The following is a 27,227-nucleotide window of genomic DNA, read 5'->3' on the forward strand; positions in this document are numbered from 1 at the left end:
GGCAAGAATACTGGAGTGGGTTGCCATTCCCTTCTCCAGGGGATCTTCCTGACCCAGAGATTGAACCTGGGTCTCCCTCATTGCAGCTAGATACTTTACTGTCTGAGCCACCAGGGTAGTCTCAAATCTAGACAGCGTGTTGAAAAACAGACATCGCTTTGCTGACAAAGCTCTGTATAGTCAAAGCTGTGGTATTTTTCAGTAATCATGTACAGATGTGAGAGTTGGACCATAAAGAAGGCTGAAACTGAAAGTGAAAATCGCTCAGTCGTGTCTGACTCTTTGCAACCCCATGGACTATACAGTCCATGGATTTCTCTAGGCCAGAATACTGGAGTGGGTAGCCTTTCCCTTCTCCAGGGGATCTTCCCAACTTAGAGATCAAACCCAGGTCTCCCACATTGCAGGCAGATTCTTTACCAGCTGAGCCACAAGGGAAGCCCAAAGAAGGCTGAGTGCCAAAGTATTGATGCTTTTGAATTGTGGTGCCAGAGAGGACTTTCAAGAGTCCGTTGGACAGTAAGGAGTTCAGACCAATCAATCATAAAGGAAATCAACTCTGAATATTCACTGGAAGGACTGATGAAACTCCAATACTTTGGCCACCTGCTGCAAAGAGCTGACTCATTAGAAAAGACCCTGATGCTGGGAAAGATTGTGGGCAGGAGGAGAAGGGGATTACAGGGGATGAGATAGTTGGATGGCATCATTAACTCAATGGACATGAGTTTGAGCAAACTCCAGGAGATGGTGAAGGACAGGGAAGCTTAGCATGCTGCAGTGCATGGGGTCACAAAGAGTCAGATACGACTTAGCAGCTGAACAACAACAAAATTAATGGGGAGAAGATAAACCAGAGTTAAAGATATTCTTAGCCTATTAGGGGAAAGTGGTAATAATATAATATATACAAAATGTCTACTCTGTGCCTGATACAACTGAGAGCAGATACTCCTTTTGAAAGAGAGATAGCCAAACTAGTTTTTCCCATTTGCATTATGAATTTCATTCTATCCTATCTGTCCTCCTGCTTGCTTTGAAAATTGTAAAATGCAGAGACTTTCAGTGAACTACCCCTTCGGTAGGTAAGAGCTGCACTCTGTTCTCAAGCATGCTTGGTGTGTCCTTTGTTCCAGGTTGATGCCATGTACACTAATGTCAGAGTGACTAACATTTGCTCCGATGGCACACTCTACTGCCAGGTGCCTTGTAAGGGTCTGAACAAGCTCAACGACCTTCTGCATAAGATAGAGGAATACTTCCACTGTAAGGTATGGCTGAGCAGCATCTGTTTCCAAGATGAGTCCTAGCGTTGCAAACAAGAGGAGTCACTAAATTGTATTCTTGTAGTAAGTTTTGAACAGTTTAAGGTAGAATCTCTAAAATAGAGGGTAAGATCCCCAGACTTCAGAATTTGAAACAGAACCCCTCCCTGGTTTCTGCAGGGTAGAATGAGGATAATAAGAGTGAGTATCCACAGGGCCTGGCTCATAGAAAGTGCTCAATGACGGGTCGAGGTGCAGTTGAGGAGCCTACAGTGCAGCTGCCTGTGACTGTCGTCTTGTGCAGCTGGCTCCTCTGCCTGAACAAAGACAGAACCATGGAATTTACAAGGAGAATAAAACTTACAAGGACTCATTCCCCAAGCTCTTTATGGTCCCTGAGAGAACCTGTACCCTGGTAAATGTGGTTCTACAGTTATACTTATTAATAATCTCTTACCGCCTGTAATGCAGGAGACTTGGGTTCGATCCCTGGGTTGGGAAGATCCCCTGGAGAAGGGAAAGGCTACCCACTCCCGTATTCTGGCCTAGAGAATTCCGTGGACTGTATAGTCCATGGGGTCGCAAAGAGTCGGACATGCCTGAGCCACTTTCACTTTCACTGTTAGATTGCCCTTTAATTCTAGTATCATTTTCTCTGAATCAAGATCTATAGAGGTTTTCTTTTAAGTTCCTAAAGGGATTTCCTTACCTCCATTAGGACATTGTAGTCGTAATCCACAATATGCTGTGGTTTCCAAATGACTAAACTCCTGTGCCCTTTCAACTCTGACCCCCTTACCCTGGAAGTGAACGCTTCTCTCTAACCTACAGAGCACCCCAAGGGCCTCACAGCACTTGTACGCAGCATTGTTTCAGCTGTTTGGACGTTTATTTGCTTTACTAGAGTGTAGGCTTCCTGAGGGCAGAGACTGAACCTCCCCAGGTTCTGGTAAGTACCTAATTCATTTAGGTACTGTAGTATGTTATCTAGTGTCTTACATAAAATCAGTATTCCAAAATATTTTCTGAATTGGAATAAACTTGTGTTCAGACTACAGCCTAGAATCAAGACATTAGATCTGTAACTTTACCTCTTTCTCCATTGCAGATGTCTTATAGGTATCCCAGGAGCATTACTTAAGTTTGATTTGCTAATCTATCCTGGAGAAATCTGAGACACCCAGAAGGTGGACTGTAGTTATTCATTTACATGCGTGTGCTTATTATCTATAGTGATGAAAAGCACCCTTGATAGTTCTTAGTGCCCTGGGAACTCAAGTGGAGGGAGACATTGCCTTTGGGGAGAGTAGAAACATTTACCCTGAAGGAAAGAACCAATGGCAGGTCCCCAGCTTCAAGCTACAGAGAGGAGGAGGATGAAGATACTGAACTGGCACTGATATCCACATTTGTGTTGATAACATTTCTTTTGTTTTGGAATTAAATCTTTTCTTTGTATCTGAATGTTAACAGAAGAGAAGAGGAGGCCTAATGGACAGCTAATCTAACCACCTCCCTCTCATCCAGGCTGTTCTTTTTATCAGATTCATCCTCCTCCTTTGTGTTTAACTGATGGTGCCAGAGCCTGGATGAATCATCCTGACCTCCATGCTATCATTTTTAGACGTGTTAACAGGGCTGATTTATGATCCATGTGCAAGGAAGGAGAGTAGAAACATTCACTGTAAAGGAAAGAGTAGACGGCTGCCACCAACAAGCACAGGAGGAAAAAGGCCGGAGCCCTACAAGCCAGTACACATGCTGTGTCCGCTGCAGTGCAGGCCTCACTGGAAGTCTGACCGTGGACAGGGAGGCAGTCGACCTGCACCACAGCAGTGGTGTGGCAACGTTGCTGTGAGTAATAAGTGTGTCATGTGTTTGTGTTTTGCAGCACATGACTTCTGAGTACTTCGTTTCATTACCCTTCTGTGGGAAAGTCTGCCTCTTCCACTGCAAAGGAAAATGGCTACGAGTAGAGGTAAAATTAGTCACTTGACTGTTTTTTAAATTTAAGATGAACTATTTCAGATGTACAAACAAGATTTTTTTGTTGTTGTTTAAAAAAAAATCACCAGTTTAAGAAATGAAACATAACTATTACAGTTGACCCTGCCTGTCGGCAGCCCTTGTTTTTACTTCCTCCCCTGGGCATACCAGCTGAGTGTGGTGTTTCTCATTCCTCTTCACTGCTTTATACTTTTACTATATTTGTGTCTATACAAACACACTTTTACTATCTGTGTATTTCAAAATAGAAATAATCAAAATACAGAAATGAATAGTATGTATAACGTTGTTCAGTTGCCCAGTCATATCTGACTCCTTGTAAACCCATGGACTGCAGCATGCCAGCCTCCCTGACCCTCACTATCTCCCAAGTTTGCCCAAGTTCATGTCCATTGCATCAGTGATGCCATCCAGCCATCTCATCCTCTGACGCCCTCATACTTACAGTAATACTTACAGTAAAAACATAAATACTTAAAAACGTGAATAAAGTATAACTGAATGAATGTTTTAAAAATTTATATAAATCGTAAAATGTATTTTACGAAAAACAAAAGAAATGCAAAAAAGCGAAATGGCTGTCTGAGGAGGCCTTACAAATAGCTGTGAAAAGAAGAGAAGTGAAAAGCAAAGGAGAAAAGGAAAGACATACCCATTTGAATGCAGAGTTCCAAAGAATAGCAAGGAGGAATAAGAAAGCCTTCCTTGGTGATCAATGCAAAGAAATAGAGGAAAACAATAGAATGGGAAAGACTAGAGATCTCTTCAAGAAAATTAGATATACCAAGGAAACATTTCATGCAAAGATGGGTTCAATAAAGGACAGAAATGGTATGGACCTAACAGAAGCAGAAGATATTAAGAAGAGGTGGTAAGAATACATAGAAGAAATGTACAAAAAAGACCTTCATGACCCAGATAATCACGATGGTGTGATCACTCACCTAGAGCCAGACATCCTGGAATGTGAAGTCAAGTGGGCCTTAGGAGGCATCACTACAAACAAAGCTAGTGGAGGTGATGGAATTCTAGTTGAGCTATTTCAAATCCTGAAAGATGATGCTGTGAAAGTACTGCACTCAATATGCCAGCAAATATGGAAAACGCAGCAGTAGCCACAGGACTGGAAAAGGTCAGTTTTTCATTCCAATCCCAAAGAAGGTAATGCCAAAGAATGCTCAAACTACCACACAATTGCACTCATCTCACATGCTAGGAAAGTAATGCTCAAAATTCTCCAAGCCAAGCTTCCGCAGTATGTGAACCATGAACTTCCAGATGTTCAAGCTGGTTTTAGAAAAGGCAGAGGAACCAGAGATCGAATTGCCAACATCCGCTGGATCATGGAAAAAGCAAGAGAGTTCCAGAAAAACATCTATATCTGCTTTATTGACTATGCCAAAGCCTTTGACTGTGTGGATCACAGTAAACTGTGGAAAATTCTGAAAGAGATGGGAATACCAGACCACCTGACCTGCCTCTTGAGAAACCTATATGCAGGTCAGGAAGCAACAGTTCGAACTGGACATGGAACAACAGACTGGTTCCAAATAGGAAAAGGAGTTCGTCAAGGCTGTATATTGTCTCCCTGCTTACTTAACTTATATGCAGAGTACATCATGAGAAACGCTGGGCTGGAAGAAGCACAAGCTGGAATCAAGATTGCCGGGAGAAATATCAATAACCTCAGATATGCGGATGACACCACCCTTATGGCAGAAAGTTAAGAAGAACTAAAGAGCCTCTTGATGAAAGTGAAAGTGGAGAGTGAAAAAGTTGGCTTAAAGTTCAACATTCAGAAGACGAAGATCATGGCATCCGGTCCCATCACTTCATGGCAAATAGATGAGGAAACAGTGGAAACAGTGACACACTTTATTTTGGGGGGCTCAAAAATCACTGCAGATGGTGACTGCAGCCATGAAATTAAAAGACGCTTACTCCTTGGAAGGAAAGTTATGACCAACCTAGATAGCATATTGAAAAGCAGACATTACTTTGCCAACAAAGGTCCATCTAGTCAAGGCTGTGGTTTTTCCAGTGGTCATGTATGGATGTGAGAGTTGGACTGTGAAGAAAGCTGAGCACCAAAGAATTGAGGCTTTTGAACTGTGGTGTTGGGGAAGATGCTTGAGAGTCCCTTGGACTGCAAGGAGATCCAACCAGTCTGTCCTAAAGGAGATCAGTCCTAGGTATCCATTGGAAGAACTGATGTTGAAGCTGAAACTCCCAATACTTTGGCCACCTGATACGAAGAGCTGACTCATTGGAAAAGCCCCTAATGCTGGGAGGGATTGAGGGCAGGAGGAGAAGGGGAACACAGAGGATGAGATGGTTGGATGGCATCATCGACTTGATGGACATGGGTTTGAGTGAACTCTGGGAGTTGGTGATGGATGGGGAGGCCTGGCGTGCTGCAGTTCATGGGGTTGCAAAGAGTCGGACACGACTGAGTGAATTGAACTGAACCTAGGTCCAAAGACCTTTACTTACAGGGAGTGCCTGAACCCATCTACCATAATCATATGCATATTGTGCGTGTGTATGTGTATGTGTGTATGATGTATTTTGGAGGGAAAGTATTCATAATTTTCATAAGATTCTGAAAGAAGCCAACCCTAAGAAGGTAAGAATCATTGCTTTATCGAATTTTAATACAACATAGCAACATTTTGATAACTTAATTGTACTGATTTTCCCTTTTAGTAAATCTTAATCATGACCACTTCAATAAAAGCATCAGTTTTGAAATAATTATTGTCATTAATGTGAATGTGTCTTAGAAAGTTGAGATCTGGGTATATGACTAAAAGTTATGTGCTTAGCTATAAACTTTAAAGCGTGACTTGTTAAAAAGAACACAACATTATTTGAATTTTAAAGCTCTGTGCTGTCTAGTGTATAATATATAAATGCATAAATGCTTAATTTTTAAGCCTTTTATTTTGAAATAATTTTAGACTTTTAAAAAGTTGCAAAAATATTTCAAAGAGTTCCCATATACCTTTTCCTTTTACCCACCATCGCCAATTGATAACATCTTGTATAACCATTATCAAAACCAGGAAATTAACACTGGTACAACATTATTAACTAATCTGCAGAACATACTGACGTTCCCAGATTGTCTTCCAAATGTCCTTTTTCTGGTCCTCCAAGTTGTATTTAGTTGTCCTATCTTAGTTTCCTCTAACCTGACAGTTGCTCAGTCCTTGTCGTTTGTGGCCTTTTGAAGAATAGCAATATTTTGTAGAGTATCTCTCAACTTTAGTTTCTCTGTGTCCGTTAGAACTGGACATGGAACAACAGACTGGTTCCAAATAGGAAAAGGAGTACGTCAAGGCTATATACTGTCACCCTGCTTATTTAACTTATATGCAGAGTACATCATAAGAAACGCTGGGCTGGAAGAAGCACAAGCTGGAATCAAGATTGCTGGGAGAAATATCAGTAACCTCAGATATGCAGATGACACCACCCTTATGGCAGAAAGTGAAGAGGAACTAAAAAGCCTCTTGATGAAAGTGAAAGAGGAGAGTGAAAAAGTTGGCTTAAAGCTCAGAGTTCAGAAAACTAAGATCATGGCATCTGGTCCTTCACTTCATGGAAAATAGATGGGGAAACAGTGGAAACAGTGTCAGATTTTATTTTGGGGGGCTCCAAAATCACTGCAGATAGTAATTGCAGCCATGAAATTAAAAGATGCTTACTCCTTGGAAGGAGTGTTATGACCAACCTAGATAGCATATTCAAAAGCAGAGACATTACTTTGCCAACAAAGGTCCGTCTAGTCAAGGCTGTGGTTTTTCCAGTGGTCATGTATGGATGTGAGAGTTGGACTGTGAAGAAAGCTGAGTGCCAAAGAATTGATGCTTTTGAACTGTGGTGTTGGAGAAGACTCTTGAGAGTCCCTTGGGCTGCAAGGAGATCCAACCAGTCCATTCTAAAGGAGATCAGTCCTGGGTGTTCATTGGAAGGACCGAGGCTAAAGCTGAAACTCCAGTACTTTGGCCACCTCATGAGAAGAGTTGACTCATTGGAAAAGACTCTGATGCTGGGAGGAATTGGGGGCAGGAGGAGAAGGGGACGACAGAGGATGAGATGGCTGAATGGGATCACCGACTCAATGGACATGAGTTTGAGTAAACTCCAGGAGTTGGTGATGGACAGGGAGGCCTAGCGTGCTGTGATTCATGGGGTCTCAAAGAGTCGGACGCAACTGAGCAGCTGAACTGAACTGAACTGATAATCAGGTTATACCTTTTTGGCAAATACTTTCTCATTGCATGCTCAAATACTTTAGATAAATATCTAGTATTACTTTTATTGCTATCAAATTGTGATTATCTACCTTTAGGGTAGCAGAGGTATTCATTCTCTTAATGATGCATGGAAAGGGAAAGAAAAATGATTAGTGAAAAGCAGATCCTGTGTTTAAGTGATGTATTTGCTCTTGACATTTTAACTTGTTTAACTTTAGCACATACATATTCTGAACTTATTCCATACATCCAGCCAACTTTATTCAATGCAGAGGCCATTGCTCTCCATTTCCCTGTAGAAGTGATCAGCCTTCACTCTGTACCATCTTCCAGTCAATTTTCAGAACTGACACTTGACTTCTGCCCACACTCCATCAGAGAGCCTGTTCTTGTGAAAGCATCTTTATTATGCAGTCAAATTAGTATCTTCCAGGTCTTGTCTTTCCAAACCTCTGCATCAAATAGTGGTGAAACTTGAAATTCTCTTCTCACTAAAGTACCATATTATCAAATGCTAATCTTCCTTGTGATAGTCTAATGATTCTTTCTCTTATTTTTCACCCAAAACCTCCCTCCATCCCCACTTCTGAAATGTCAGTGTCAGTGTCCCCAAGTCCTGTCTTGGCTTATCAGTCTTCTTGGCCTCTTTATCCTTCTGGGTAATCCTATCTCATAGTTTCAGGTACCATTTCAGCCCAAATGACTTCCAAATTAATTTCCAGCCCCTGGTGAACTGTAGATTTAAGCAAAAAGCCAGCCCAGTTGTTCATTTCACAAACTAAGTTCTGTGTGTCTGAATCCTTACCTTTCTCCCATGTCTCTGTTTTAGTGGCACCTCCCTTTGTGCAGCCATTCAGGCTGTTTCTTAAGAGTTATCTTTGAATCCTACATCTTCCTCAGCCCTGCAATGTAACTTATCACCAAATGCTGCTGATTTTACATCTTTGTCAATTCTTGCCCAGATCACTGCAGTACCACACCGTTTCCTCTGCCTTCACCGTTGTCTTCCTCAAGTCAAGCTCTGTACCACTAAGAGTGAGCAACCCAAAATGCAAATAGTAACACATCCAGCTTATGATGAGATTTACTGTTTCCACAGCACTACTTGTTTGGTAAACTGATCTCATTTAATGTTTGCAAAACCCTATTATCCCTGTTTGTACTGATGAGGAAAGTAACTCAGCTAATAAGTAGGGTAATTGACATGTAACTGTCTGAGCCACCAGGGAAGCCCAAAACAAAATCTATCAGATCCCAAAGCCCTGGTTAGCAATTTTATAAAGTTGACCACCTCATTCTTCTACTTAAGGCTTGACATTGGCTTCTAATCTGCAGGGTGAAGTCTCAGTTCTTGAAGACATGTCTGGCTCTGCTGACCTTCCCTTTGCCTGTCTCCCAGCCTCACCTCTTGCCTTGGCTGGTCTCTCACTTGATGCTCTAATGTAACCACAATGCTTGTAGTCACCACATGTGAGAAATATGTGTGTGCCTTTGCCTATCCTCTCCCCTCTATTTGAAATGTCGCAGTTAGCCTCTAACTAGACTCCTACCAATCAATCTGGTTTACTCCCATTCATCATTTAAGGTCCAGCTCTGAAAGGACATAAATTTGTGAAATATACGAAACCAGTTTGTGAAAAAGGAAATACACGTGACTAATAAATATGATTATTTCTTTAAGTGACAAAAATTTACACAACTTAAATTATCCAAAGTGATTTGTTAGATAAGTCACAATGGATAGACATAGGTAAAATTACATAGAAAACAAATGACATGAAATATTTTTATGAGACATTGTGTGGAAAGCAGTGAACTATGAAATAGTATCTACAAACATGTTGTAATTTTTGTAAATCTAATTTTTTGTGAGTCATAGATAAAAGACTAGACAGATAACTGTAACCTATAGTAGATGAAGAGTAATTTTTATATCATTCTTTTTAAGTATCTAAATGTTCTGTAGTGTAGGCATTTTACTGAAATAAGAAAAGTAAATTTTGGGAAAAAAAGTACCAATTCTAGGCTTTCCTTCCTCCTGAAAGCTAGCTCTAACACCTGCCTCCTGCTGGGTCAGTTAACCACCCTGTGTGTTCTCATCATACCCCACGCATATCTTCATTATCACCCTTACTACAGTATAGTATGGCATGTATTTGTCTCCTCTCTCACAGCACTAGGAGCTCTTTGAAAAGGGGTGGTATATCTCTGTAGCCCAGTTATGCCTGGATATGGCAAGCATCCATACCAATGTATATATTCGGTATGTGTGCATGAATAAATGAATAGATTTTAAAATATTGTTCCATGGGACTGTTTGTGTTTATCATGTCTTAAGAGGTTTAGAAATTTATGCTATTAATCAGGCATTACCTGGGGCGGTAGAAAAAGGCTTCACTTTTGGTGAATATGACTTCAGGCTGAGAGTGACCCAGTTCTTGACAGTCATCGTATTGAAAGCACCACCACCATGCTTAGGTAGCAGTTGGTGCAGTTGTAGATGTGAAATCTTAGTCCAGATAACCACCCCAGTGGGGTTGTATTTGGCCAGTGTAAATATTTAACAGGCTTTTCTGGTGGTGAAGAGAAAGCCTTTCAGCAGGTAAAGAATCCACCTGCAATGCAAGAGACACAGCAGACACAGATTCAATCCCTGGTTCAGGAAGATCCCCTGGAGGTGGGCATGACAACCTACTCCAGTATTCTTGTCTAGAGAATCCCATGGACTGAGGAGCCTGGCAGGCTCCAGTCCCAAGAATCATGAAGAGTTGGACAGCTGAGCAACTAAGCACAAACACACACAAATATTTAACAGTGGTAAATACCACAGTGGTATTTTAGGGGCGTATTAGGGAAAACTGGACTTCCCTGGTGGCTCAGATAGTAAAGTGTGTGCCTACAATACGGGAGACCCAGGTTCAATCCCTGGATTGGGAAGATCTCCTGGAGAAGGAAATGGCAACCCCACTCCAGTATTCTTGCCTGGAAAATCCCATGGATGGACAAGCCTGGTAGGCTACAGTCCATGGGGTCACAAAGAGTCGGACACGACTGAGCGACTTCACTTTAGGGGAAACTGGGCATTTAAAGATACATCCAGAATCTTATATTGTAATGTTGCCATTTGACCACAGGTAGGTAACTATTCAGTATTCTTGGGCTTCCCTGGTGTCTCAGATGGTAAAGAATCCGCCTGCAATGAGGGAGACCTGGGTTTGATCCCTGAGTTAGGAAGATCCCCTGGAGGAGGGCATGGCAACCCACTCTAGTATTCTTGGGCTTCCCTGGTAGCTCAGCTGGTAAAGAACCCATCTGCAATGCAGGAGACCTCGGTTCAATTCCTGGGTGGGGAAGATCCCCTGGAGAAAGGATAGGCTACCCACTGCAGTATTCTGGGACTTCCCTAGTGGCTAGATGGTAAAGAATCCACCTGCAACGTGGGAGACCTGACTTTCTTAGTTCCAATTTTTAGTTAGGCCAAATGATACACATTATCATTGGGCTTTCTGACTAGGCAACAAAATAGCAAAATATGTTTTAAAAATATATAGTATTTACTTACTACAAGTGAAATTCTGTCTCTGAATTCTATTAATTTCCTGATTACTGAGACACAATAGTTTTTCTCTCCCTCATTTGCTAATATTTTGGAGAACTGAATCTTATACTCAACAACATATAATGATACACACCAAATTGTTTTATAATCAGTAGTGTCCTAGAGTTGCAAACATGGTAATTATTACTATATTTATGAATTAACAGCAAGATGTCAATTCTACTGTAAAAGAATATCTATTTGGGAAACAAGTACATTTTAAAATAAGAGAAAATTTAACCAGCATATAGTCTTTGTTGTTTATTATAATGCATTTTAGAGTTGTATGGAATGAAATTGAACAGAACTATTTTGGCCTGTTGGATATGCTAATAAATCAGCCAACACTTGTCTCTTCACAGATCACAAATGTGCACAGCAGCCGGGCCCTTGACGTTCAGTTCCTGGATGCTGGCACTGTGACGTCTGTGAAAGTGTCCGAGCTCAGGGAAATCCCCCCACGGTTTCTCCAAGAAATGATCTCAGTGCCACCTCAGGTACTGTATGTCCAGCCTGGGAGACTAACTGGAGGGAATTTGAACGCATTCATAATCACATTGTGAGATGCTCTCTCAGGTTTTGATAATGATTGAGCTTACAGCAAAACTGGAAATGATCCAAATGTGGAGTGGCTGACTGGGTTTCAGATGTAAAATTTTGCTTAAACAGGAAGGGCAGTCAGACTTAGAGAATGTTGTTTGATAAATGTTTTTTCAAGCATGTCGAGTCATCAGGCTATATTGTCCAGTTAGAGATTCTATTTTAATAATTAGATGACTGTGCTGGCTTCTACAGTTTCAGGATATTATATGTCAATATTTACTTCCAGAGTTCTTAATTAAGTAATCTGTCTTGGATATGTTTATATTTAATCTTTCCTGCATAGATTTAGAGGGCTTGCCTGATAGCTCAGTTGATAAAGAATCCACCTGCAATGCAGGAGACCCTGGTTTGATTCCTGGGTTGGGAAGATCCACTGGAAAAGGGATAGGCTACTCACTCCAGTATTCTTGGGTTTCCCTTGTGGCTCTACTGGGAAAGAATCCGCCTGCAATGCAGGAGACCTGGGTTTTATCACTGGGTTGGGAAGATTCCCTGGAGAAGTATTCTGGCCTGGAGAATTCCATGAACTGTATAGTCCACAGGGTCACAAAGAGTCGGACATTACTGAGCTTCCTTCAGTTCACTTCCATAGGTTTCAGTGAAAAGATTAACCGTAGTCTATCATTCCTCTTTTGATAGAAATCCAGATGATAAGAAGTTTGAACACCTTTGGCCTCTGTACCCCTTGTTAGAACACCCATCCAGGGCCAGCCTTACCTAGAAAAGGTTCCCGGGGCTGGAGGGGAAGGGGGTCTGTCCTACTGCTTCTGAGTGTCTGAAGGTTATACAAAGTGTACCTTCTTGGTAAAAGCCACTATAATTTGTTCTATTAACCTTACGGGATTTGTTATTTGATAATTGTGAAGTTGGGAGAACCCTTATAACCAGCTAGGCCAAGCCTCTGGCTAACAGCATCTCCCTAAGAGGTTGAGAGTAGCAAACAGATGGCCTTTGGCCACGGCTGACCCATGAATATTGGATCTGAGCTGTTGGCTCGTATAGTGTTTTAAAATGTGAGTTAGTCGTTTGCTTCTATCTTCTGAATCTAGAAAATGTGACTCTACTGAGCACTCCCTTTTATAGGACAGCTCTCTAAGGGAGCTTGGGAGTGCCATTCTCTGTAGGGGAGAGAGTGAGCTCTCCAGTGCCCAGGCCTCAGCCGGCCTGCCTCACTCCCCCATGCCCACCAGGTAGCATCTGCTCTCAGTGACCTTCCCACGCAGAAAGGAGCCTCATCCAAGGGGCACAGTGGGAGACTGGGGGCCCTCAAGGGTGAAGAGAGGTGTGACAGTGAGGGTGGGGCTCAGAGAGGAAAGGAGGAATGTAAGAATCCTGGAAGTATTCTTCACAAAATGGCCTCCATCAATTCAAAGGCTCCCATGAGACTGGAGGGAGTCCCTGGGGTTATCTTTTCCTCCCTGAGGTAGACATTCTCCAGAAGCTTGTGCAGTGATGGTGGGAGGTAGAAAGCATCAGGGAAAATGAGGCTTTTAGGTATCAGTGGGTTTCAGTTTTTCTTAGCCTGCTTAATTCTCATAACAACCTCCTTCAAAAGTGAAAGTGGCTCAGTCGTGTCTGACTCTTTGTGTCCCTATGGGTCCGTGGAATTCTCCAGGCCAGAATACTGAAGTGGGTAGCTTTTCCCTTCTCCAGGGGAATCTTCCCAACCCAGGGATAGAACCTAGGTCTCCCACATTGCAGGTGGATTCTTTACCAGCTGAGCCACAAGGGAAGCCCTCTTTCAAAAAAGTGAGCACAAGTGCCTGGGGTACTCTAGAAATGCTTCATTCAACAGTAAATCTCCACAAAGAGTTCTACAGTGAGTCAGGTTTCCTCCAAATGACACTTCATTTTTTTTTTTAAGTTGGACTTAGAGGGAAGACTTCAATGTAAGTCCTAATCTTGTCTTCATGACTTTGTGACCTTACTTACACAGGTTAGTATGTCAGTCTGTTTCACCGTCTGTAAAATCAGATGGCAACACTAGCCTGCCAGTATTGTAGTATTGTATTGTAGGGTGAGAAGTCCGTACCATGCCTTTATAACCCTGGCTCATAGGAATAAAGATAATGGTAGTAATATAAATAGGAACACAGACACTCCAGCCCAAGAGCTGTGATTGTCACTATTAGCTGTTGCTTGCTTTCTATCTTGGAAACATTTGACTTGTATGAAAATAATATTGACGTTACTCTTAAGTACCTATTTTAAGATGGTGTGCCCTCTTTTCCATTGTGTTTTATTTTCAGGCTATCAAGTGCTGTTTAGCAGATCTTCCACAATCTATTGGCATGTGGACCCCTGATGCTGTGCTTTGGCTAAGAGATTCTGTTTTGAATTGCTCAGACTGTAGCATTAAGGTTAGTTATCTTAATGGTCTTGATAAACGGGAGCTTGTCAGCCAAAAGGACTCATTTGGTTTTTGTGAAAGAATTTTATCTTTCTGTAAACTGATGCTTTCACATCTGACACACTTTTGTAGTTAGGAGATTGATTACATGTGTAGCTCTGACACATTTCATGGTTTAATTTTTATTTAAGAATTTATCCTGTATCTGCAGTATTATGTTTAAACCTTTTATATAATTTTTTGATTATTAATAAAGTAGCAGATAGTTTTCAGCTCTTAATTTGCTCCATGATAAGGAATTAAGTACCCAACAAAGGACCACATATCTCTCTCTTTTTTTTTCTTTAAGATTTATTTATTTGTGTTTATTTTTTTGGCTGTGTTGCATCTTCGTGCCGCACGAGCTTTTCTGTAGTGGAGGAGAGCAGGGGCTACTTCCTTGTTGTGGAGCAAGCACTCTAGTGTGCTGGCGCAGGAGTTGTGGCACGTGAACTTAGTTGCTCCACAGCATGTGGGGTCTTCCCAGACCAGGGATCGAACTGATGTCCCTTGCATTGCAAGGTGGGTTCTTAATCGGACCACCAGGGAAGCCCTGGACCATATATTTCTTGATAAATGTTTCTAAAGCCCATTTAAGTAAGTCCTGTATGTCTTTTTTTCCCTAAAGTAAAATGAATTATAAACAAATTTTGCTTATAATCTTGGTTTTCTGTCTCTTTTCCTAAAACTTATATAAACTGCTTTCTTTCTTTCACTATTGTGTTTCTTTTTCACACTCTTCAGTCTGTATATCAAAAACACTGCTCATATTTCCAAGAATAGAAATGTAACATTAAAAAAAAGAAATGTAAGATAGTATTTCTCTATTTTAACTAATGTAAATAGTGTTATAATTTTATATAAGCATGTAACAGTTAACAGTGAAATGTCCTTGAGAAATTTCTTCATGAAGATCTCTCAGTTATTCTAGCCCACACTGATTTTCCTGTCTTCATTCTCCTCTAGGGCTTATCATGTACAGTCACACAGTTATGTACCATTTTGTATTCTTCAGTTGCCACACAAATATTGTTTTCTCAGCTAAATTTTCAGCTCCTAAAGCCAGGGTATTGGTCAATAAAAACATTTTTAGAGGTTGATGTTTGAAATAGTGTTTCTGTACCACTAATATCAAAATGAATTAACAGTCAGTACTTCATAAACCCTCAAAAGGATGAATTTAAACTGACTCCTCTTGCTACGAGGAAAACTTTTAAAGTAAATGACTTTAGAAGGATTGCCATGTTGGTGTTTCCTTGTCTTCACGTTTGTGTTCCTGCCTTAAATTTCTTAGCCCAGTTTGATAAAAGATAGAAGTATCTCATTTTTGTTGTTCCTAAGATAAACCAGAGGAGCTGGTGAGAAGAATTAACAGACACCCAGCCCTTGGGGGCACCCAGCAGCCTAGTCCCAGGTACCAGCATGTGGGGCTTCTGTACAGACTCTCCCACTGCCAACAGAAGAATGTAGACAGGTCGTCGGAGGTCTCCTGGGCAAAAGGTGCAAAATGGTGACTAATTTTGGCCTATTCAATGGAGCTTTCTTCCTCTTTTTCTCCCAAGGCCCCTCTCCTCTTATGTAACTAGGGAAGAAGAAGAGGGGTGAGAACAGATATTAGGACCAAATAAGGAATTTGGACCCAGGGTCCCAAAAGATATGGTGAAAGGCAAAGCTTTTTCCTTCCCCTTCCTGTCTGAGGTGCACCAGCACTAAGCAGAGTGCTTATAGGATGTTTTGCTATTTTTATTGTTTTTATTGTTGAAGTTGGATGATGAGCACATGGGGATTCATCATGATATTCCTTCTACTTGGAGTGTTTTAACGTATCATTAATTTTAAAAAAATTAGTCATGGTAATCAGACTCAAACCTTTAGCAAGTCATAGGTATTTTCAGTTTTTAGAGGTTAGTAAATTTTCCATTTCTACAAGGTGTTACTGGTTTCTAGACTGCTTGGACCTACGAGCTTATTCTTTGCTCCATCTGTGGTAGACAACTCATCTGACCTTAAATAAACTGATTTTTAGCAAGTTGGGTTTTTTGCAGAATACTGTTTTTTAATATTTAAAGTTAACATAATGACCTCTAGGAATCCAGCATGAACTTGGATTTCTTAAATTGGTGTTTTGTGTTTTCCAAAGGTTACAAAAGTGGATGAAACCAGAGGTATTGCACATATTTATTTATTCACCCCCAAGAACTTCCCCGATCCTCACCGAAGTATCAATCGCCAGATTACAAACGCAGACTTATGGAAACATCAGAAGGATGTGTTTCTGAGTGCCATATCCAGTGGAGCCAGCTCCCCCAACACCAAAAGTGCGAACACCCCCATTTTGGGCAACACTGGAGAGACTTTCAGAAAGAGCCTCACAGATGTCCTCAAGAAGTCTGTGGTCAACCACCCCAGCTCTTTCTTTACAAAGGAACTGCCACCTCCTGTCCACTTATCCAAGCCAGGGGAACACATGGATGTGTACGTGCCTGTGGCCTGTCACCCTGGCTACTTTGTCATCCAGCCATGGCAGGAGATACACAAGCTGGAAGTTCTGATGGAAGAGATGATTCTGTATTACAGTGTGTCTGAGGAGCGCCATGTGGCAGTGGAGAAAGACCAAGTGTATGCTGCCAAAGTGGAAAATAAGTAGGTCCTTAGAGCCTTTTATTCTCCTCCTAAGAAAAATCTGTAGAATAATACCAAGAGTCCTTAATCCCTGCAGGGGGACTTGTGTTAGTCTCCCATTCGTGCCTGACTCTTTGGGATCCCGTGGACTGCAGCCCACCAGGCTCCTCACTCCATGGGATTTTCCAGACAAGGATACTGGAGTGCCATTTGGAACTACACAAATGGGAATTCTGAATGTGAAATGAGACCAGTGAATTATGTGATTTTCTAATATTTAAAATGATGTCGTTTAGCTGAAAATCTAATAACCATATTCCTGTTAAAGCCTAATTATATCAGAAGTGAAGGTTTAAACATTTTTTCTACTTTACTGTGAGAAAAAATATTTAGTATTCATATTTATTATTTAGGAAATAATGTTTTTTATGGATGACTTTTAAATCTTAAAAATAAGATACTTACTGGAGAAAATTTAGAAAATCCAAAAAAGTATAAGAAAACAAGGTCAGCCAACCAACATAACCCGTTAAACTACTTATGTATTTCTTCTAGGTTTTTCTCGTATACATATTTCTACAATTAGTATGTTACTATATATAATTTCGGAGAAGGCAATGGCACCCCACTCCAGTACTCTTGCCTGGGAAATCCCATGGATGGAGGAGCCTAGTAGGCTGCAGTCCATGGGGTCGTGAAGAGTCAGACAGGACTGAGCGACTTCACTTTCACTTTTCACTTTCAGGCATTGGAGAAGGAAATGGCAACCCACTCCAGTGTTCTTGCCTGGAGAATCCCAGGGACGGGGGAGCCTGGTGGGCTGCCGTCTATGGGGTCGCTCAGAGTCGGACACGACTGAAGCGACTTAGCAGCATATGTAATTTCATACCTACTTTTTTCACTTTAATATAATTCTGTGAACCGTTTTTCATGTGATATCATTTCTTCATAAACATTTTTAATGGCTAAATATTCTATCATAAAGAGAAATCACAATTTACGTACCATTTTCTTTTTTATAGGTTTTTTTTTCCTCCCAGACTTTTCACTGTTGTAAATAATGTTGAACTGAAATCTTCAACTCTCTGATTATTTATGGGATAGATTCCTAGAAGAGAAATCACTTGTTTAAAGATTACAGGATTTCTGATATAGGCAGTTGTTTGCTTCCTAGAGAGCTTTTGCCACCTTTATAAGGTACTGCTGCTGCTGCTGCTGCTGCTAAGTCGATTCAGTCGTATCCGACTCTGTGCGACCCCACAGACGGCAGCCCACCAGGCTCCTCCGTCCCTGGGATTCTCCAGGCAAGAACACTGGAGTGGGTTGCCATTTCCTACTCCAATGCATGAAAGGGAAAAGGGAAAGTGACACGACTCTTAGCGACCCCATAGACTGCAGCCTACTAGACTCCTCCGTCCATGGGATTTTCCAGGCAAGAGTACTGGAGTGGGGTGCCAGTGCCTTCTCCGTTTATAAGGTACAACAATGCATACTTCACTGCTCTTTAGCTGTTGTATTTCCCTGGTGGCTCAGACGGTAAAGGGTCTACCTACAAAGTGGGAGACCCGGGTTCAGTCCCTGGGTCAGAAAGATCTCCTGGAGAAGGAAATGGGAACCCATCCCAGTATCCTTGCCTGGAAAATCCCATGGACGGAGGAGCCTGGTAGGCTGCAGTCCATGGGGTCCCAAAGAGTCGGACACGACTGAGCAACTTCACTTTCTTTCTTAGCCATTGGACAGTGAGGCTTTGTTTAACACTTTCAGTCTGTTTTCTCATGTTTGCACTTTTGGATCCACACAAAGAACTGTCTCTCTCCCTACCCTTCCTGACCCAGCATACACACAGGCACATACCCCTAAACTCAGTTTAAAAGATCAACTACTTATTTTTTCTAGAAAGTACTTTCATTCATTCTTACAATAAATACCTTAACCATAGGCATTTATAGAATTTTGTTATTTTTGTGGGAGGAAAAAAATTTTTTAACTCAAAAGTGAAAAGTATAATAGTCTCATTCTGAAAAGCATTCAAGTTATATGTCACAGCTTTTCATCTTTAAAAAAATATTTTTACTATGTCATGTTATTTACAGTCATAAGCATAAATGGGTTTCAATACAGGAACATAGTATAAATTTACCCTTCAGAATTGCTGTTGGATAATTTAATCACAGTTAAAGCCAAATTGATGCTCACTGTTATCTGAGGAGCAGATTAATGGTGACTAGCGGTGGGTAGGTCCCATTGGAGGGAAGGGTCCTGTGAAGAGAACCCAAACACTGGAGACTGTATTCAGGACTTCAGACTCCACCCCGACACCTCCATGGGTCTGACAGCTCTTCTGAGTCAGGACTCTTGGGTTAGATCAGTTAACTTGTCTTAGATAACCAAGGGATGCCTTATCTATAGGAAGAGATTGTCTAATATTTTTTGAAACTTTATAAACTGAATCCATTTAAAGTGCTTAGAGCTTGTATCTTGCTTACAACCCAGGACTATTTACTAAACTTTGCTCTCAGGTCTGGCAAGTTAAGACTTAGGAATTTCACGTATACTTTTGATTACAGTGGTTTCCACAGTTACCACAATAGAGGAATAACCTAGGCAACTTATTAAAGTGCAGGCTCCCCTTCCTCACCCCTGGACTGCTGAGTCAGAATCTCTGACAGTGGAACCCCAGAATCTGTTTTAAGTAAACTCTCCAGGTGATCCACTTGCAGTCTTGTACTAAAATTGGTAATGTAGTCAAAACTGAAGCCTTATTTAAGCTGTTAGTTTTAAAAGTTGAAAGCTAAATAGAAAAGCAACATGTAGGGTTTTCTGATGGTCTCTCCTCACTGCTCTGTACCTCTTTTTTATAGACTGAAAGCACAGACCACTGTCAGTCATTTCCCTGGTACGGTTTAAAGACAGTGATATTGGTGGAAGCCAAATGATTTCATCTCCTTTTATACTTACACAAATTAGCAGCCTGCACCAAACTGGCATTTCCACAAATGGAAATCTCTCTTCAGATTAATCTAAGTCTTATTTGCACAGCTTATCTTCATTTGAATAATACTTATGATAATAGCTACCATTTGCCAAGTGCCTGTTATATGCCAAGTGAATGTCTTAGGTACTTAAAATGTATTATTTCTGCAAGTAAATTAAAACTAAACATTACGCATGAGGTGACTGAGGCACAGAGAGGTTAAATGAAGAGCCCAGAGTGACATGATGGGAAAATGGCCCAGATGGGACACCAGCTCAGGTCTGTTTGGCCCCCAAAGCTCATGTACTTTTTATGATACCTTTTTGTGTCCCTGTGGTCTCTGTGGTTCACGGATTATTGCTTGCTGCACTTTGGGCTGATCTGAAGGCTTCTGGAGTTCGTCCCAGAAACTCAATCACATAGAATGTTTGAAGTCAGTCTCTAGCTTTCTTACTGGCGTTGGTGCTACAGCATCTCTGTGTGGGTTCCTGTACCTGTTTTTGCCCAGTGTGCCCTGGCTGGAGAATCGGCTGCTCCAGCCAGCCCCAGCCCAGCGTGCGGTGCAGTGATGAGGCTGCTGTTCCACTGGGCTTGTGGCTGATGATCTTGTTTCAGGGGGTGGCTGGGTCTGCTGCCCAAGGCAGAGTCTGACCCACACCTTTCGGGAGCAGAGACACTTTCATTTTAGGCATTATCGACAGTCATCCTTTTCTTAGTATAATAATACTCTTTAATCATGTGATCAAGATATAGGACTTTAAAATGGTCCTTCATACCTAAACTTTGAAGTCTAGGTTTTTCTCATTTTGATTGAGATGATGTAGGTCCAGAGGAGGAGCATATATTCATGTGAATTTCTTTCTCACATCTTGAACTTGAGGTCTGAAATCATACTCTTCTTCCTCTCTCCCCCCACCCCCACACACGCTGTGCTCTCCTGTCCTTTATAGGTTCTTTATTTTAGGTGGTGGATTAAACTTTGTGTTTCATGTTATCTCAGGTTTGTAATTCCTTACTTGGCAAAATTAAAACAATCAATCAGTGTTCAAAACTTCTTGTCCTCTTTTCCCAGCCTGGCTTCCCAGTCTGACTGTCTCTTCCATCCCTCCACACTCTACTTTCCAGCTGCACAGTAGCCACCTCACTGCTCCACCCTGCCCCACACAGTCTTCTGTGTTTGTTTGTTTGTTTGTTTCTCTTGCATGTCCTCAGCCAGCTGGCTTGCTTTCCTCTTCTTCTATAACAATACAGTTTTATATTTTGATGAATGACATTTATATTAATTTTTCTTTTTATAAAAAAAAATGTTGCGGTTAAAGCAAGTGTTGACTTTGTTTTTCTTCTCTTTTAATCCAATGCACATCTAGGTGGCACAGGGTGCTTTTAAAAGGAATCCTGACCAATGGCCTGGTGTCCGTGTACGAGCTGGACTATGGCAAGCATGAATTAGTCAACATGAGAAAAGTGCAGCCCCTGGCGGACATGTTCCGCAAGCTGCCGTTCCAAGCGGTCACTGCTCAATTAGCAGGTAAGTTCTGGGGAGTCTGAATGTCATTGTTTTCCAGTGTATTGTTGAACATTTGGGTTGTTTATGCTTTTATCGTAGTGTTAAGAAAAAGCCCACAGCTACATATACTAGCCAAAGTAAACAAATGGAAACAATGAAACAACCAACAGGAGGAGAACATTGCATGATTAATATTTCATAATTTATTGCATAAATTATAATGCATTTACAAAGTGGACTTTCACAATTATGAAACATTCCTGGCTTGTAGAATATGACCATTTTCATGGCCAACATTTGCATTGCAACTAACAGCACAGAAGTGTGTGATTTTAGCACGCTCACACCAGCCCCTTGACTGTCATAAAATCTGAGGAGCTAAACTAATAGGCATAGAGTGGTGCTTCTTTTTATCTTCTGTGAAAGCAGTGCAAGTGTCGGTGGCCCCTCCATGTGCCCTCTACCTAGTTAACATGGGTGCTTAGCTGAAGCTCTACCCAGACAGCTGGCAGCATTAGCAGAGGGTGTGGAGATCCAGAGGGCTGAGGGGTGCTGACATCTCCAAGCATCTGGGCTGTGTGTCCTGCTGTGCTGGGATATGGGGGAGTTATGACCACATGTGCCACCGTCATTCTTTGCCCCTCACTCACCCCATATACTTAGTAGTGGCAGAACTAACTTGATCTCAGAAATGAGAGCAATTGTGTGTATAAATTCTTATTGACAGCTTTTATTAAAGAGATAGGGATAGATAGATAGAGATGTTCTTATTTGCCAGTTTCTTTGTCTCCTCCTAGACTTCAAAGGAAACTCTCATGGTAGGCAGATGTGAACCAAAACTGGCATCTTATGCATGGCATGGCTACCATTGATCTGCTCTGAACTCAAAGTTCTAAATAATGAATGGTTACATTTTTCATTTTCCCTTTTTAATGTTCAGGTTTTGCTGTCAACCCCTGTTGTTAAACATGACAGTCAAACCTCCCAGTGAAGGTGTCCCTGTGAGTGAGGGGTGCACGGCGCCATCATCCCCACCCCTGGCTTCATGGTCACAGTCACTGGTGTTCCTTGTGCAGGGGACTTTACAGCCACTTCTTGTAGCTGAATTCGAACCATGCTGGGAGGTTTAGGCTCTGTTACCATCACTGAAGCAATAGTTTACAGACTATTCTAGGCTTCCCTCATCAGAAGTTCTTAATAATCCAAGAGTTTAGCCCACTCATTGATAGGTCTTTAAAATTATATATGAAACTCCCATACCTTCATCACTATGGGGCATAATTTATAGTTTATCTAATCTAGTATAAGTGAACTTAATTTTTATTAGCTTAATAGTATTTCTTGAAAAATACATAATTCTTGTCTCAGTTTTGTTTTAAAACCTAATTCAGAATTCTCTAACTTGAGCTCTCAAGTTTAAAAGTTATGAGGATTTATTAATAGATATGCATGAGATTTTAAATTCATCTGGTCCAACCACTTTATTTTGTGAGAAGTAAACTGAGGCCTGAAGGATTACCTGGTTTCCCCAAGATCATACCATTTCATAGAGGAAGGGCTGGGAATAGTAACTGAATTTCTAGACTTTGATTCCAGTGCTTTTACCATGATGATGTATGTGACTTTAAACACTGGAAGTGTATTGATTCTTCTTCTTCTTTTTTTTTTTTTTACTCTATCTGGTTCATCAGAAAAAAATATGTGACTAAGAGAAATGTCATTGATATTGATATTTTTCTCATCATCAGTCTGTTATCTACATATACTTTAGGAAAATGGGCAGCCTTTATTATAACTTCATTTTATAACATTCGAATGAAATTTGTGTCTGTAATTGAAGGTTTACAGGAGTAACCCCATTCAGAATAGAAAAACTGTAAGCAAGACTATTTGGAGATTGCTTGGCATCTCTGTTTTCAGTTGGGCAAGTCTAACCTGGTATGCTTAAGCTACTTTGCAACTGACTAAATAGTTTTCCATTACAACAGATCAAAGAAAGGCTCATTTGACCCTTCATTGATCTTTGAATCCTTGTCTTTCTCTTAGGAGTGAAGTGTAACCAGTGGTCTGAGGAGGCTTCGATGGTGTTTCGAAATCATGTGGAGAAGAAACCTCTGGTGGCACTGGTGCAGACAGTTATAGAAAACACTAACCCTTGGGACCGGAAAGTAGTGGTCTATTTAGTGGACACATCGTTGCCAGACACAGATATCTGGATTCATGATTTTATGTCAGAGTATCTGGTAGAGCTTTCAAAGGTCAATTAATCACTGATTCTGAGACCTTGACAACTAATTCAGATTTTTTAGCAATAACAAAAATGTAGTAGGCTTTTAAAAAAAAATTACCTCTGCTACATGGCTTTGACTGCTGTGGGAAGTTGAAAAGAATATGCTTATTTTTTTTTTTTAAGCTTATGTTTGATGAAAGATATTTAACAAGTTTTGTCTTAACAGAGTTGACTTTCAAAGAGAATTGCACTTGAATTACTACTATAATATTAGAATTAAAATGTTTATCAATACAAAAACTGATTATCTTATAATTTCTCGGCTTTATGATCTTAAAGACCCCTTTCCCTTTCCTGTTCATGTTTTCTTCCTTGTTGTGCTCAGTTCTTCTCAAGTTAGCTTGAGAATTTCATGATTTAACCCTGCCTTAGTCTAGTGGTGGGTCCCAAAGCAGGTGGTCACCACACCATGTGAAGTCTCTCCCAAGTCTTCAGCACATCAGCATTACTACTGGTGGTGCTGCTGGAGGAACAGCCCAGGCAAACCAGCACATCCCTCACCCCAGATCACCCCAAATCTCGAGTAACTTCTCATTGCCCAGAGAGTGTGGACTGAGAACCATCTCCCTGCCCAACCGCACTGTCCACTGCTTCTCCCTGCACCAGTCACACTGAACCTTCATCTGGTTCCCAAACCCCATGCGTGCTCATCCAGAACTGCTGATGTTCTAAAGCAAGTCTTCCTCCCCTCCAGACCACTCTTGCTGTCTTCCCTCAGCCTGCAGCTCATTTTGTCTCCACCATTCTTGTCTGTCGGTATCCTCCCTGACTTCCCAGGCTTATCTGGTTCCACTCCCCGATTCCCCTCCTACTGCATTGTACTTCCAACTCCGCCTCTCATAGTGCCCAGACCTCACTGAGCTTCCTACCATATCAATAGTTGTCTGCACCAATCACTCCAAATAGATTGTGAGCACCTTGAGGGAGGGAGGGAGGGAAGGAGGTATCTTAGCCATCTGTCCAGTCATATCCTGGTAAATATTTGACAACTGGTTCTGCTGGGTATGTGTGGGGATGGGGGCAGTGAGCCTTGATTTGTAGTATCTGATGACCCCCGTGTTATAAATATTCCTACTGTTGTTGAGTTCCAGGTAACAATGTGAGTTGGAAAAAGATGCACCCAAGTGGCTCTTATGAATTCTAGGATGGTGAGCTCAGTTTGACTGGGAAGCTTAAAATTATGATTTTGAACATATACTAAGTTTAGGCTAGTTGACCTCTGTGTGAAGATATGCTTAAATAATTAGAAATATTGAGTGGATTTCAGGGCCAGAGATAAAAATTCTTAAAGTCATTTGCTTATTTTTATTTGTGAACATCTAGGAAAGGTAAGAACAGAAAGAAAGTACCAGATGTTTTAAATTTTTCAAGTAAAATGTGTTGAAATTATCTTTCTAGCTTTTTAAAATTTACATTTAGTATTTATAATTAAAGTGATTCAAAATTCAGAAATGATTATCCCAGTGATTTAAATAATCATTTATGATAAAACAAAAACATTCCAATACATAAATATTTAAGTAAAATAAAGCAGTATAAACTTTTTTTTAAATAATGGTTTCTTTCCCTAACAACAACCAAAGAAAAACCCACAAATATCTTCAAATTGTCTACAGATAAGAAAAAGGTGGTTTCTACTACTTCACTAACTTTAGGAATGTTTCTGTTACTTTTTAAAATAAAACAATTGTTGATATAACGGAAAAGTTAACCTAGTGCTGAAACAGTTTGACAGACAAATGAGACGTGCCCCATACCTCATAGCATATTCAAAAGTCCATTCCAGGTAGACTGAAAGCCTGAGAGTGAAAGGCTACCATAGGAAGATGACACCTTTATAATCCAGGGGCAGGAAGGACGCCTTAGACTGGATGCACAGGTTGCTAACAAAGGAAAAGACTGACCCTTGAACATGGTGAGGGGAGGGCGTTTAGTGGTGCCAACCCTCCCTGCTGTGGGGAATTCCTGTGTGACTTCACGGTTGGACGTCCTCATATATGTGGTTCCTCCGTGTCTGTGGTTCCACATCTTCAGGTTCACCTGTCCAGAGATGGTGCAGTACTATAGTATTTTCTGTTGAAGAAAGTCCATCTGTATATGGGCTTGCACAGTCAAACCTGTGTTGTTCAAGGGTCACCTGTACTAGACAACATTAAAATGAACATCTGTGCATTGAACACATTATTATGAAGGTGAAAAGGCAAAGCACAGATTGGAGGATATGTACATACACACACACACATGAAAAATAGATCACGTGTATTCAGTAAATTATCCAAAAGCAAAATGGGCAATACATCTGAACAAACACTTCTCAAAAGAGGAACTCCAGCTGGGCCGTAAACATGAAAGATGCTCAACCCATAGGACACAGGGAAATGCAAATTCAAACCTCAATGAGATACCACTGCTCAAGTGCCAGAATGGGGGAAATGTTTCTATTTCCGTTAATTCCAAGTGTGTTGAAGATGTGTGCACTTGTGCAGGGAGATGCTGGTAAAGAAAGTTCACAGCTAAACATCTGTAATATCTAAAACCCAGAAATAACCTACGTGTCCATTAATAGTAAAATGGATCTTTTTAAAAACTGATAACATTCATTCAATGGAAACCTCTGCAGCAATGAGAGTAAACAAACTACAGTCATGTGAACCAACATGGATTAATGTTAAAACGCAGAGTTGAGCAAATGAATATAAACTGTGGGGGAAAGAGGCAAGTAAGGAAGTGATTACCATACGAGTAAAGAAAGTGGGAAATTTAGGAGGGCGTGGTGACCCAGAAGAGCACAGGTTGACTTTTGCTGCCAGTGTTGCCTGCAACAGGTGTTTGAATGATAAAAATTTTGGACTTTCTTGGTGGTCTGTGGTTAAGAATCCACCTGCCAATGCAGGGGAAATGGGTGTGATCCCTGGTCTGGAAAGATCCCACATGCCACGGGGCAACTAAACCTGTGTGCCGCAACTACTGAAGCCTGCCCACTGTAGAGCCCGTGCACCTTAACAAGAGAAACCACACAAGGAGAAGCCCACACACCCCAACTAGAGTTGCCCCTGCTCACTGCAACCAGAGAAAGCCTGCGTGAAGCAACAAAGACCCAGTGCAGCCAAGAAAAAGAAAAATTTGAACCAGCACACTTACATTGTATGCCCTTTTCTCAAATGTTCGATTCCACCAAAAAGATTTAAAATTTTAAATCTGAAATATTAAAGCACTGCATTGTTTAAAAATATAGGGTACGTGCCCCTTGACAAGAGAATTTTCTTATAGCCTTGAGGGTTTTGCAATGTAGGAATACATTTCGTGGAAGCATGAGTTGTCAAAGGTGTTTCTTATTAGTGATCTGTACACCAATATTAAAAAGTTTATATTAACAGGCTCTACCCCACCAGAAACTTTCCTATGATAATCCAAAGATACATTTCATCTACACAAACTCCTTTTTATGAGCCATGTTTAAAATTAAAACACTTTAAGTTTCTGTTTAAGTGGTTTGCTCTGGAAAACACATTTGGCTTTTAAGAAGGTAAGGCTTTTGAACACAAAAGTAAAAACAAACAAATGGGACTACATCAATCTAAAAAGCTTTTGCCCAGTAAAGGAAATTCATCAACAAAACAAAAAGGCCACTTACTGAATGGGAGAAAATATTTACAAATGATACATGCAATTATGGGTTGAGGAGGCCTTACAAATAGCTGTGAAAAAAA

At 41.0% G+C, this 27,227-nt stretch overlaps 1 protein-coding gene across 3 annotated transcripts in view; it reads left to right on the forward strand.

Moving 5' to 3' along the window:
• Positions 1-24,967, forward strand: part of TDRD7 (tudor domain containing 7) — a 103,624-nt gene extending 78,657 nt beyond the window's left edge. Inside the window, exons 11-17 of one of the 3 annotated variants that reach the window (XM_027549709.1) lie at positions 1,137-1,271; positions 3,157-3,243; positions 11,495-11,629; positions 13,985-14,095; positions 16,265-16,767; positions 21,088-21,248; positions 23,274-23,757. In XM_027549709.1, the coding sequence (XP_027405510.1) occupies positions 1,137-1,271; positions 3,157-3,243; positions 11,495-11,629; positions 13,985-14,095; positions 16,265-16,767; positions 21,088-21,248; positions 23,274-23,494 (1,353 nt within the window). In that variant the 3' untranslated portion in view covers positions 23,495-23,757. Of the gene's footprint in view, positions 1-1,136; positions 1,272-3,156; positions 3,244-11,494; positions 11,630-13,984; positions 14,096-16,264; positions 16,768-21,087; positions 21,249-23,273 lie in introns of all 3 variants that reach the window. The other 2 variants (XM_027549711.1, XM_027549710.1) reach the window with 2 other exon arrangements.
• Positions 24,968-27,227: the final 2,260 nt, after the last annotated feature.

This window comes from Bos indicus x Bos taurus, chromosome 8 (genome assembly GCF_003369695.1).
Source record: "Bos indicus x Bos taurus breed Angus x Brahman F1 hybrid chromosome 8, Bos_hybrid_MaternalHap_v2.0, whole genome shotgun sequence".
NCBI lineage: Eukaryota > Metazoa > Chordata > Mammalia > Artiodactyla > Bovidae > Bos > Bos indicus x Bos taurus.